Source organism: Musca domestica, unplaced genomic scaffold (genome assembly GCF_030504385.1).
Source record: "Musca domestica strain aabys unplaced genomic scaffold, Musca_domestica.polishedcontigs.V.1.1 17, whole genome shotgun sequence".
NCBI lineage: Eukaryota > Metazoa > Arthropoda > Insecta > Diptera > Muscidae > Musca > Musca domestica.
In genome coordinates, this window is record NW_026712230.1 from 8,490,086 (window position 1) to 8,504,084 (window position 13,999).

At 33.3% G+C, this 13,999-nt stretch overlaps 1 protein-coding gene across 1 annotated transcript; it reads right to left on the reverse strand.

Annotated features, from left to right (window-relative positions):
- Positions 1–1,916: 1,916 nt before the first annotated feature.
- LOC131801752 (uncharacterized) lies at positions 1,917–11,131 on the reverse strand. The gene is made up of 5 exons (XM_059120696.1): positions 10,845–11,131; positions 10,255–10,775; positions 9,821–9,972; positions 2,260–2,562; positions 1,917–1,934 (listed from the first exon to the last, which is right to left on the reverse strand). The coding sequence occupies exons 1-5, from the start codon at positions 11,003–11,005 to the stop codon at positions 1,917–1,919; spliced, it is 1,155 nt and encodes a 384-aa protein (XP_058976679.1). The 5' UTR covers positions 11,006–11,131.
- Between the last annotated feature and the right edge of the window lie 2,868 nt (positions 11,132–13,999).

A 13,999-nucleotide genomic window follows, 5' to 3' on the forward strand; every position in this document is an offset into this window, starting at 1 on the left:
GGAGGATAACAAAGAATACAACATCCATGGCGCCTTTAGAACAAATACAAAATATGGGGAAAGAATTGTGCTGAAAATTAATGATGCTATCCTCTATTTGCCGTCAAGATTCCTCTCGCTGGCGGATGAATACATAAAAGAAATAGCTGGTGGGGGTTATTCTGTGACGAAAACTGTGTTGAAAGATGGAAGCGGAAAGAGTCTTTACAAACTAGAATTAAAACATTTGGATCAGCCAGATTATTTTTATCAACCATATTTAACATAAACTGAAAAGTAAATAAATATTTTGTTTGAAACTAAAAATTGCAAGCTGTTTTCATTTTAATGTGTACAGAGAAATATTTCAGTTTATTAGTGAAGCTTTAGAAAGGAAGATGTCTCTTCTTAATAAGGAAGACGAACGCTTAAAAACCTTTGCTCGCTGGCCTTTAAATTATCCAGATCCCAAGACAATGGCTGCAGTAGGACTTTATTATACTGGAGTAGGAGATATTACCAGATGTTATTTTTGTAAAGTAAACATTCATAGTTGGGATCAAACTGATTGTCCTGTTACTGAGCATTCAAGGTTGACATATCGTTGCCCATTGCTGGAAGGGCGTGAAACAACTAATGTCCCAACTATTTCAAAAAATTGGAATTGTACGCCTTCTGAAATTGGTGTAGATGTTTGTGGTCGTGGAGCGAGTAAATGTTCAACCATTTTCTTATTATTGTTCACTTTCATTACCTTTAATGCTTTAAATAAAGTTTTATGCAAATAATACAGTTGCTTGTTTTTATTTATTAACTTTATTAATTTCATCGTCTAGTATGTAGCCAAGTTCTTTCCAGTTTTGTTCAATGAATACAAATATCTTAAATATATTATTTATGGCACATTTAAATCTAGTGTCCAAATGTATAGGACAGTTTGTAAAATAATTTTGGCAAGCTCGAAGTTTCATATTATTTTCTAAATTTATAATGGTAGAATGAATATATTTCTGTAAAAAGATTTTCTTTTCTTGTCCAACGACAAAAATATATTGATAATTGTTCAATGGTGTAAGAGCTTTCTCGACATCATTATAATTTTTTTCTCCATCCGTCCAATCTAAGCCATTCACATGTGTCTTGGTGTAGGCATTTGTTCTGCATGCTTCCCCAGTAAGTTCTTTTATATTAAAAGGTGGGCGAAACAAAAAATAATCTGGAACAACAGAAGCACCACACATAAATGATAGTTCCTTCACGAAAATACTCTTGTGGTTTCCATGGCAATATTGAAAATCAACCAGTGCAATATCCGATCTATTGATTTCAATCATCTTCTTTGGAAAGTTGAATTTGAATGGAGAGGATATCATCGATGTTGGAGTATTTATAAAATTTTGTTCATGTCCAATAAAAACTTTAAACAAAGATGTCCACAATTGTATGTATGAAATCGTTGATCTCTTTTATAATTGTATGTAATAGCTGGTCCCAAATAGCGTAAAACTTCTATCGGGGGTTGAAGATTACCGAAACTGTCGTAATAGTCGATATTATTATTGATTTTATTATATGCCACCCAATGCGTGCCAGGTCCACTGCTAACATCCAAATTTATGATACCACATTCAATTCGATGTGGTTTCTTAGGTAGATTATCACGCATATAAACACCTCTAAAGTGAGGTATATATTTTTTCCCAAAAAAACTAATATTTACATCGGTTAGAGGACCTTTGGGTAGCTGCTTAATTAGTTTTTTGGAGTTTTATTTTCATCAACATAAATTCCATAGCCCTTTTTATATGGTTTGAGATAGAGACCTTTACCCATAGCTATAGCTTCTATTGTTTTGTTATGTCTGGTTTGTTCATCCAACTCTTGTTTGGCTTTTTTTGCATTTAAAACGGCATTGGTAATTGCTGAACTACCCGATGCTAAGGCTCCCAATGCTCCTAATCCAGTTAGAATGGGAATGAGAGGAAGAAATCCACCTCTTTTGGGCACGCTTATTACTCGCGGTATAGCGACCTTTGATTTTTTTCCTCGAAACGTCTTTTGTATTTCATGTCTGGCTATTTTTATGGCTTCATCAATATCAGTTGGTTTTTTGCTTTTAAGGGAACTTGTAGCTTTTTTTAAAGCGTTTTTAAAAAGTTGTTGACCCAATATTTGTTTGGGGTTTTTATTACCCATGCCTAGCTTTGTCTTAGCCTTCATTATGTTAGTTACAAGATATGCGCTAATTTTTTCTCCAATGTTACTATTTTTCGATTTTACTCGCTCCCAAGCCCGTTCAGTTAGTTCACGATCAGCAATGTGACGTTGTTCAATATCTTTATTTTGTGAATAGGCAATATCGTGTGCTCTACACGCTGCATCTAATGGATTAATACCTTGATCTCCTCTTTGAATACGTTTTTCTAGCTTTGTTCCAGGTCCACAAAATTGATATCCTGGTAAATGAAGTTCAACGGGTAAAGAGTTAATCAACTTATTTACCAGTCCTCCTCCTTGAACGTGTTTCTTTCTAATAAATCGCTTCGTGTTGTAAACAATCATTTTATACTTTTTAGCGGGACGCTGAACGAAAGAAATATCGATATTTGATTATATTATAAATATGAATGTTTTCTTAAAACTACTCATTAGTTTAAATCATGAGATTACTGGAACAACAAGCTAAAATAATTGTTCAAAATGTGGATTTTATGCAAAGAAAGACCCCCCGACATAGTACTTTGCTGCCTGATTCTATACGAGCCTTAATAGTAGGACCATCAAATTGTGGAAAGACTAATGTGATGCTTAGTTTGATAGAAAGCCCCAATGGATTAAAATTTGAAAATGTTTACATTTACTCAAAATCGCTGTATCAGACAAAATATGAGTACCTAAAGAAACTGATATCCACTACAAAGGGGATGAGATTGTATACATTTAATAACAATGACGATGTTATACAAACGGACGAAATAAAGCCAAACTCAATCATGATTTTTGATGATGTTGCATGCGATAAACAAAACAACATTAAAAATTACTTCAGTATGGGGCGACATAAGAATGTTGATTCGTTTTATTTGTGTCAAACATACACACGTATACCAAAACATTTATTGCGTGATAATGCGAATTTTATAATCGTGTTTAAACAAGATGATCTGAATTTAAGACATATATTTAATGATCACGTCGGATGTGACATTAGTTTTGAAGATTTCAAAAAAATTTGTCATGAATGCTGGAAGGAAAAGTATGGATTTCTAACGATTTCCAAGGATGACGAAATTCACTCTGGAAGATACAGAAAAGGCTTTCATATATTTATTCAACCTTAATATTATTTAATGTATTTGCAAATGTTAATTTATATTAGTGCACCTACAGCCATGGAGGAGGAAATGCTGAAACGGCTTGTTAAGTCCAGAAATGTCTTGAAAAAGAAATTTCAAAGCATTAAAATGGGTGAAGAAGCTAAAACTACAGAATTGAAAAATACTTTCAAACCAATAACGGAGCCAATAAACAAACTACTAAAGCTTTCAACTGAAAATACTTCCAAAATGATTATGCCTAAGAAAGAGAAAATGGAAATGTACAGAGATTCTATTATTACAAGTACACCCCTTAAGAATTATAAACCAGATGTTAAGTTAGATTCCAATGCATTGGAGGGGTTAAAGCATAAAGTAGATTACACACAAAATTTCGATTCCTTTAATACATCACAAGACGACGACAAATTTTATTCCAACAATGAGGAACCTATGAATCTATCATTCTTGAAGAAAATTAAAAAACTAGATGTAGTCTATGGTCCACACAAAGATAACAATGGAGAATGGAGATTTGGGGACCAACCACTCAAAATAAGCAATGAAAAGATTATGATTGGAAATAAAAATTGGGCATTAACACCCGGTTTGTTTGAACTGTTGTTTTATCAAGACCCCAAGAACTATGATCATACAGAACTCGATATTTACAAAACAATATTATTAGACACAAATGCGCATAAAATAAACTATGAATCTAATGGACGAACAAAGTCCAACAGGGGACAAAAATATAAGAAAATAATAAAAAATATAATAGAGGATACTCACAGCGGCAAAGGCTTACTGACAATAAATCCTGGTAAACCCAACTATATATACTGGGACGATCCCAACGAATTGATAGAACGATTAAAGCTGTTGTTGGCATCACAACAAGCCGGAAACAATAACCATACTAATGAAATTGTTTCTATTATCGAGGAACTGCGAGAAGGAAATATAATATATTAAATAATACTCTCAAGGAGCATACAACATATGACTGTTGACAAGTTTGGACATCATTACAATCAAAAAAATCAATCAATAGCAGTGAGAGAAAATGTTTCGAGATTATTGGGAGTCAATATTGATGAAGATAACAACCTTAACGTGCAAAATAAAAAGATTAGGAATGTTGCATCTCCAGCAGAAGGAGCGGATGCGGTCAACCAAGCATACGTACATACGCAAATCAAGCACATTCAAGAAATTTTAAAGAAAAATTTCATTCAAGAGTGCACCTTCCTAAGAGAAGAAATATCACAACTCAAACGTTCACAAAACGAAATATTTAAAGCCTTATCGCAAGCTCCATTCAACTCACCAGCTTTAATATATCATACCGAATAAAACAATGGAAAAGCGGGGTTTGGTAAATGAACTTCATCATCAAGCACGAAAAAACTTTCCAAGACGAAGGGTTATTACAAAGGGTATTGATGATCTCTGGCAAGCAGATTTAGTTGAAATGGGCAGTTACTCAAAAGCAAACAAGGGGTTCCGATTTTTGTTAACTGTCATCGATACATTTTCGAAATTCGCATGGTGTGAAGCCCTTAAAACAAAAACGGCAACGGATGTTTCTATGGCTTTTGAAAAAATCTTACAAAGAGGAAGAATTCCAAAAAATTTGCAAACCGATGATGGAAAAGAATTTTTCAACACAGATTTTAAAAAACTAATGCAGAAATATTCCATAAACCACTACTCCACATATAGTGTATTGAAGGCCTCAATTGTTGAGCGTTTTAATAGAACTTTGAAGTCGCTAATGTGGAAGGAGTTCAGTTATAATGGGAATTATCTATGGATTGATGTTTATAGAGAATTGGTTAAACAATACAATAAAACACCTCATCGAACAATAAAAATGGCCCCTATTCAAGTAAATTCATCGAATGAGAAGGCATTGTTGCAATCTGCTTATAACCACTTAAAAATTTTTAGGAGACAAAACTTTCGTGTGGGTGATCATGTACGCATTAGCAAATATAAACATCAATTTGAAAAGGGATACACGCCAAATTGGACTACGGAAATATTCAAGATAAGAACAATAAGAATAACAAACCCCGCTACTTATTTATTAGAAGACTATGAAGGAAATCCCATCCAAGGATGTTTCTACAAAGAAGAACTTTTACCCACAAAATATCCCAACACGTATTTAGTTGAGAAAATTTTAAAAACAAAAGGTAATAAAGTCTTGGTTAAGTGGCTGGGATTTTCAGACAAACATAATTCATGGATAGATAAGAATCATATCATATAATCTTAATATGTAGATATACAATATACAAGCATATATTTAAATAAATAAAAACCCATATATACGTATGCATATTTTGTGTTTCAATTATTACGACAAAGAATTTTGCAATGTCAAGAACGTTTACTGTGTCCGGTAAATCTCCAATTCTACATTCAACATATTTACCCCCAATTGAATTGGGAAATAGTAGTTATGAGTGTTGCCTAATAGATTTCCAATCATACAATTCAATACCCAATGTGGATAATGATAACAATCTCTTTCACATTGGAGACAATATTATAAAAATACCTATAGGATCCTATGAATTGCAAGATATTGCGAATTACTTGGAAACGGAATATAAAACTATCCACGAGAATAGATCCATTGAAATTAAGGCGAATAATAATACGCTAAAAGTAGAAATCATGTCTTCTCATGATCCTATTTACTTTGATAAAGAAAAATCTATAGGCAAGCTTTTTGGTTTTACCGAAAAAATCTTAGAATCTGGGAAAAAACATACTTCAAACCTTCAAGTCGACATTTTAAAGGTTAATGCCATACAAATACACTGCAATATTGTAACTGGATCATTCATGAATGGGTCGCCAACGCATATTCTACATGAATTTGCTCTTAATGTTCCTCCGGGATATAAATTGGTAGAGAGACCAATGAATCTCATTTATTTACCAGTGAACGTCAAAGAAATCGGTCGTCTGGAGATAAAGATAGTAGATCAAGAAGGTCGCTTTATAAATTTTAGAGAGGAAGAAATCACGCTACGTATTCATATAAGACCAATGCAATCATGATTATCTACAATAAATACAATCATAAACAAATACCAAGACACATTCAACACAAAGTTGTCAAACCGACAAGACCTACAATTTCAAAGGAAAATAAAGAGTTTTTAAAACTTATTAAGCTTAAAGTCAAACCAAATGTCTGAAATACTTAACATTAATGAGCGTCCATTCTCGGATGAGAATATTGTAAAGAGAGACTACCACAGCTATGTTCCATATATTCAATCATTTAAAAATAATGATGAAATTCGGATAAGTATACAAAATCAGGATCTTTACATACTTCCATCGGAGAGTTATCTATTCATTGAAGGAAATTTGAAAAATAGCAAGGGAGAAGTATCGCAAAATGCAAGACTGAGAAATAATTGTGTGGGATACATGTTTGATGAAATTCGCTATGAACTAAATGGTGTTGAAATTGATCGTACTCGTTATCTAGGAATAACTACAGAAATTAAAAATTGGATTTCTCTAAGCGAATCCGAAAGTAAGGTTATGAGCAAAGCGGGATGGAAAGCTGATAATGATTTATCAGTAGGATACTTTAATTTTTGTGTACCCTTAAACCGTCTACTAGGGTTCGCAGAGGACTTTGATAAAGTAATTTGCAACAGCAAGCATGACTTGATTCTTTTGCGTAGTGCCAACGATAAAAATGTGTGTTATTCAACCATGGATACGGAGGAAATTAAACTCACCATAACAAATGTTGTATGGAAAGTACAACACATTCAATTATCAGACTATAGAAAAATCAGCTTCTTGAAAACTATTAAGGATGGAAAAGCGTTGCCTTTAGCATTCCGCAGCTGGGACTGCTACTTTAATCCAACTTTTGCTGGTGGAAGACAACACAGTTGGAGTGTTAAATTGTCTGTCAATCATGAAAGACCACGATATGTTGCTTTGATATTTGAAAAAGACAACAAGCTGGAACATTGCGAACTTAAAAACATCAAAGTTCACTTGAACTCTGAAACCTATCCTTACGATGATTTGAATGTAAAGTTCGAAGAAAATGGCTATGCAGTACTATATGACATGTATACAAAGTTTCAACAATCATATTACATGAGGGAGCCACAACCACTTCTTACATATGCAAGTTTTAAAGACAAGCCCATCGCCGTTATTGACATTAGCAATCAAAACGAAGCTGTTAAGAATGGACCAATCGATTTAAAAATCCAATTTGAAACCAATAAACCAATTCCACAAAACACTTCTGCGTACTGTTTAATTATACATGATCGTCTGGTCGAGTACGTTCCATTAACAGGAATTGTACGAAAAGTAGTATAATCTATTTTATACTCACCTTTGCAAGAATATTTCAATAAAACGCAATTTACATAAATTTATAATCAAAAATATTTTGTTTTATTTTATAATAAGAATAGTTAAAGACTAGCTAAAATATAATACACTTATATTTACTTAAAAATTAAACATTTTGTGTTGCGAGAAAATATTAATATGATGACATTTATAGTGAGTAAAGACAATTAAATTAATATTATTACTATGCTCTTTTATCTATATATTGAAACTTAAATCATAATTAAATTTATATTTTAATCCAAGTCCATTGAGACAGATTCATTTGAGTTATTTACATTTGTTTCATGAAGGTTATTTAATCTATAGTGGCCCCAAGCATAGGTGTGAATACCATCCTCTAGAATAAATCGTTTATCATCTTGATGGCTTAGCGATATTTTAGTAATTTTGTCTGTATATATTGTATGCTGTCTTGACCTAAACGAAAACATGGTACCGTAAAAAACCTTTTTGTTATAAAGACATTCTCGATATTTATCTATAGTATACTTTTTTAGGACCGACTTTTTAACTCCCTTAGATTTTTTTACTTCTTCGCTATCAACTACATTGATGGCATACATTTTAGGACGAAGGCCTACAAATTCAACCATTGTTTTTCCGTCATTCTCATCTTTCATCATGCCAAGTTTTTTCTTATTAATTAGAGGAAGTTTATATTTATTTTCTTTTGAAAACCCTGAGGTGTCAAATCTAGCCAATATTTCATCTAAAGATAATTCGGAATACAAATTCCGTCCGTAAAATGTTAATATGAACGAATCTGTATCCATATAATTTAGAATAAAATCCTCACCAAATTTCACTTTTAGAAAATCATACAGAAAATCATACATCACCCACTTTGATAAATCTAATATGCAGAACCCTAAGTACAATGGTCTATCATATTTTACTCTGACATTCCTAATTTGAATAGCAACCATATTTTCGGAGAATATCGAAAGGCTGTGAAAATTTGGCTTCGAGATTAATTTACTAGCAACATTCCTTCTTCTTTGGTTTGCCTCATCTACCCACATTGTCACAATTTTCACAGTTTTTCTTTTGTCGATATTCTCCATTGTCTTACCGAATGAAGAGTTATTCAATAATTTAAAAAAATCTTTTTCAAAGGCATTTTCAGCCTTTTCCCTATGTTCATTATTCTTCAGTATGTAAGGAGCTAACCAAGCGCTTTGTGTGAAAGCCAAAACTCTATGGACTTTCTTAAGAATTAGTCCATGTTTCAGAGATTGCTTAAGTAATTTGTAGTGTATGGTGTATGATGTTTTGTCAGTAAAATCTGCAATCAGTTTTTCAGTTTTTGAGCCCTCAACACACTTTTTCTCCGCCAAAAAAGGTAAATCGTTATGTTTGTCGTGAAGGTGCGGTGGATATTCAATATCAACCTCTAAAATAAAACCAGTAGGAGCGTTGTCAGGAATAGATAATATTACAGCTGGATCATTGAATTTCTCCATTTCATAACCCTCCACCCATCTAAAATCTTTTTCAGGGAGACACTCAGTCATAACTGTACCATATAAATTATTTACATCCAAATAATAGATATTTACCTCTGGTTTGGCACTATTATAATTGGGAGCATCTTCATTATTTGCTACCGAGTGTCTGTTTGAGCACTGGGTAAGCCCTCCCCGAATACCATTTTTGCAGAAATTGTACATGTCTATATCTCTGAGTAGCTCAAGTTCGACTTTAGTACATAGTAGCATTGCATCCCAAGATAGAGATGGTGCTGTGAGATATTGACAAGGGTCCAGTTCGTGAATTCGCATACATAAGCTCCTGAAATTTTCAAATACGTCTGCTAAAAGCAAGACATCAGCTTTTAAATACAAATCCATGTAGTCTTGCATAGTTTGACATCGAAAATGTGACCAAACATTTGTTGCATGCCTATAATCGTCTGACGAGCATTCAGTATCTGTCAACTTATTATAAAATTGGTCTATAGGGGGAAGTTGTTTCTCCTTCAATTTTTCAAATGATGAAATATATTCGTAGGGAAATACTCCTTTCCTAGTCATAAGTTCGAATGCTTCATCATCAGGAAAATGAGATCTGATAGCAACAAAAGAATCTCGAGATAAATTCCTTGCTAATTTATCCAAACTAGTAGGCATAAATCGAAAACTATCTAAGAAACGATGCTCTAATCTATTCATTTTCTTTTTCTTCTCTTTTTTGCCCTCACTTTCCTCTTCTTGCTGGAATTCCTCATCATCTTCCTCACTCGAATCTTCTTCTTCTCCTACAACAACTGTACTTTTTAAAGAACTAGAGTCGGTTGACTCGTTATCCATATTAATGAAATAAGACATTGAAATATATTTTTCTTTGTTTTGAGGTATGACTCTTATTTCACCTCCAAATTCAACTAATTCTTTAAAGAAGAGGTGACAGTCGTACGAAGAAAAATTGTGGAAATATATTGGAATAAATTTAGGTAGATGATATTGCAGATTGCAATGGTTATGTACCGCACCTCGATATTGCCCCGTTAAGTGACAATGATCTTTCACCCTATCGTTACCTAAAATATCGCCACATATACGACAATTTATATCCCTAAGAAAAGCTGTCTCTTCTTCGGGTGTTAGAGTATTCATAGGTTTCGTTTTGGTTAGGTAACTATCATACAAAAATTTACAATCCTGAATTAGTTCTTTCAGAAAAACATTTGCTGCGTCGGGTCCACTATATATAAATAACTTATTTAAATTTTCATTAAAACTACATTTAATAAAATAACTAAAAGCACATGGAATATGCTTCTTTACCTTTTCCGTTTTTTTACTCGCCCCATTGTTCTCATCTTCCTGCACGTCTTCCAGTACACTTTCGGAGTCAGCATAAATAACGAAAGGCACCTTATCCTTTTTCTTGTGATTGACGAACTTCAGTACGGCTTCTTTTTTGTTCGGCAGGGCACAGACTACTTTTCCACACTGCTTTTTGTGAGTCATACATTTATTTTCATCGTGGAAACATTGCAGGCATCCAAAACAAAAATAACCTTTCTCCTTATGACTTGTGAATTGAGACCGCATAAGACTGAAAAAAAAGAACAAATACATGATTATTATGATATGGTTTTGATTGATAAGTTTTGTTTTTAATTACCAAGACATATCCATAACCAAAATGTAATGAAAATTTTCTTCATTGTGCAGCAATATTAAATTAATGTGATTGCTTTTCGTCTCCTTTGTTAAGTAATATGGACCAACGACCGACTTGTTTTCATAACCGAAAACATTTACGCTGATCTCTGGGTTGTTCATTTCAAATTTTTGTATATATTTAAGACCCAATGGGAAATTTAATTGTTCGAAATTTAGCGATATTCCAGACTGCAGAATAATGACATCTTGGTGTATGTCTACGTTATATGAAGAGGTTATACTCGGATCTCCATATGCAGTTTCTCCCAATGCAACAACCATACACCACTTAAAACAAAAGTCATCATAGTTTTTGATGTTAAGGCACGCACCCTTCTTGTTGCTTAATGATTTCGGAGTTGGAATATAATGTGAGCCACGTGTTAAGTTGGCTCTCAACACATTTATGTCAAGTTTTAAAAGTTTCTCCAGGGCCCAATTAGAGCCTCTTTCTTGGAACTCTTCTGATTTAGCTATAATTTCCACACAGTGGTTGAAAACGACCTCTTCCAAATCATCTCCCAGGGTTAATAGCGTTGTTTTTGAAATATGATTAAATATATTTTCAATAGTTAACTCTTTGGAAGTTGAAGGTCCATCTTTTTCATTGTTTGGTTTCACATATAGTCCTTGGAGTTCCATATTAAATTTTATGAGCGTTTTACCGTTTAACCTCATTTTTCAAGGTTTTAATTATTAATTCTTTTGAAGCATTAAGAAAATCGATCGGGTACAAAATGTCTTTATTGTTTTGTATCTCATAGCTGAGTATATTTTTGTTAAATGCACTTTTAACAATTTTTATGTCAGAATCCAGATTTTTTCTCACGGTGGATCGATGTTCTTCGCTACGAACGTGTGATCGTATATTATTCACAATTTTATCACAATCACCACAAAACTTTTCCACCTTCACAGCTGATTTATTTTCATGCTGCTGCTTTAGTTTTTCTTGTTGTTGATCACGATTTTGTTTCATTACATGCTCATCTCCATGATGGTTCTCTAAGTGCAATTCTAAATCGTTTACACTTTCACGTAAAACATCACAAAACATACAATGCTTTTTCATATGTTTCACAAATTCACTTTTTTCCTTGTAATAAAGGCTGCATGACCAACAAATTTTTTGAGACATTATAAAAACTTTTTTAAAAATATTAAGAAACGATGCTTATTAATCTGTGACTTGTTGAGTACTGAAATTTCTTCCAATCCAATCAATACATTATTGACTACATTTTGTAAACAAATAGAAATTCTGTGATTGAAGCAGAATTTGTCATGAAACTCTGCAACAACGCTTCCCCCCAAATTCTCATATCCATTTCACAGAAATCCAATTGTTAGTTAATGTAAACAATGGTGTTTCCTTCTTCAAATCCCTTCAATCTTCAATACCGAATTGATGCAGGGTTTGTCATGAAACTCTTTCAGTTTCAATTCTCTCAAATTGCTACATAATGTAAACAAATTCTTCATCGACAAAACTATCAAAAAGCGATCGATATAATGTATCAAAATGCCTGTCCACACAAGAAGAATTTGCTTTGATTGGCTACAGCAGCATTTTTTTAGTGTGTATATGCTACAACATTAATTGGTGGTTAGATGTCGCCTATATCGTTTCGAGGGAAATGACTGGAGAGCCATCTGGACAAAATAATAGAACACACATCTTCTTGTTGACTATGATACTAACCAAATTTGTCTCTGCTATATTCACTTCTCATATGGTGGATCTCTCTAGCCCCATTCGATATGATCATATTTCAATAGTTTTGGAGTGTGTCTATGCTACAACATAATTTATGGATAGTATGGATGGAACTCACCGTTAGATGTCGCCTATATCGTTTCGATGGGAATAACTGAACATTTTTGAGTCGCTAAAATTATAGACAAATTAAAACAAGTACAACGAAAAGTTAGTTTTGTCTTTTTATCTCATCATGTTTTGCATAGCCAACATGCTGATTTTCGTGTTCAACCCACTCGACTTCGTTATCTTTTTTCAAGAATTTCACTTGATTATTCCGGAATTTTTCGATGTCATTTCTTTGTCTATATTTTCATTTATACTTTCATCTATGCTGAAATTAAAACCCCTGAAATATCAATAATTGCAGCATATTTGTCAATTGAAACTCTTCTATAATATATCACATTTATTGAAGTCGATTTCTTGAAATATATGTTTTCAAATAAATTAATAAGCACATTTGACTGCAGTAATCAGCATGTTGACTATATAAAAGCATTCTGAGAGCCATCTAGATAAAATGATTTTCTTCGATACTTACCTCTTTCAGATGTGTTTCTGCTATATTCACTTCTCACATGGTGAATCTCTTTAGCCCCACTCGATATGATCATAATACATTTTTTTTTTTTTCGGAGGGTGTCTCTGCTAGTGGTGAATATTAAAACTTGAAATTTCACCATCCCATACACAGTTTTGGATTGTGTCTGCGCTAAACTTAGCGCCATCTAGTAGTCCATATTAAAACTAGCAACGCCAACAGCCCCAATAAAATTTGACGTGGTACAATTCAAAAGACAACATCCCCAATATAATTTGCCGTGGTACAATTCAAACGACAACATCCCCAATATAATTCACCGTGGTACATTTCAAAAGACAACATCCCCAATATATTTCACCGTGGTACATTTCAAAAGACAACATCCCCAATATATTTCACCGTGGTACATTTCAAAAGACAACATCCCCAATATATTTCACCGTGGTACATTTCAAAAGACAACATCCCCAATATATTTCACCGTGGAGAATTTACCCTAATCAACATCCCCAATAGAATTTGCCGTGGTACAATTCCCAAGACAACATCCCCATTAAAATTCACCGTGGTGAATTTACCCAAATCAACATCCCCAATAGAATTTGCCGTGGTACAATTCCCAAGACAACATTCCCAATATATTTCACCGTGGAGAATTTACCCTAATCAACATCCCCAATAGAATTTGCCGTGGTACAATTCCCAAGACAACATCCCCATTAAAATTCACCGTGGTGAATTTACCCAAATCAACATCCCCAATAGAATTTGCCGTGATAAATCGTGGTGAATTCCCAACATCCCCATA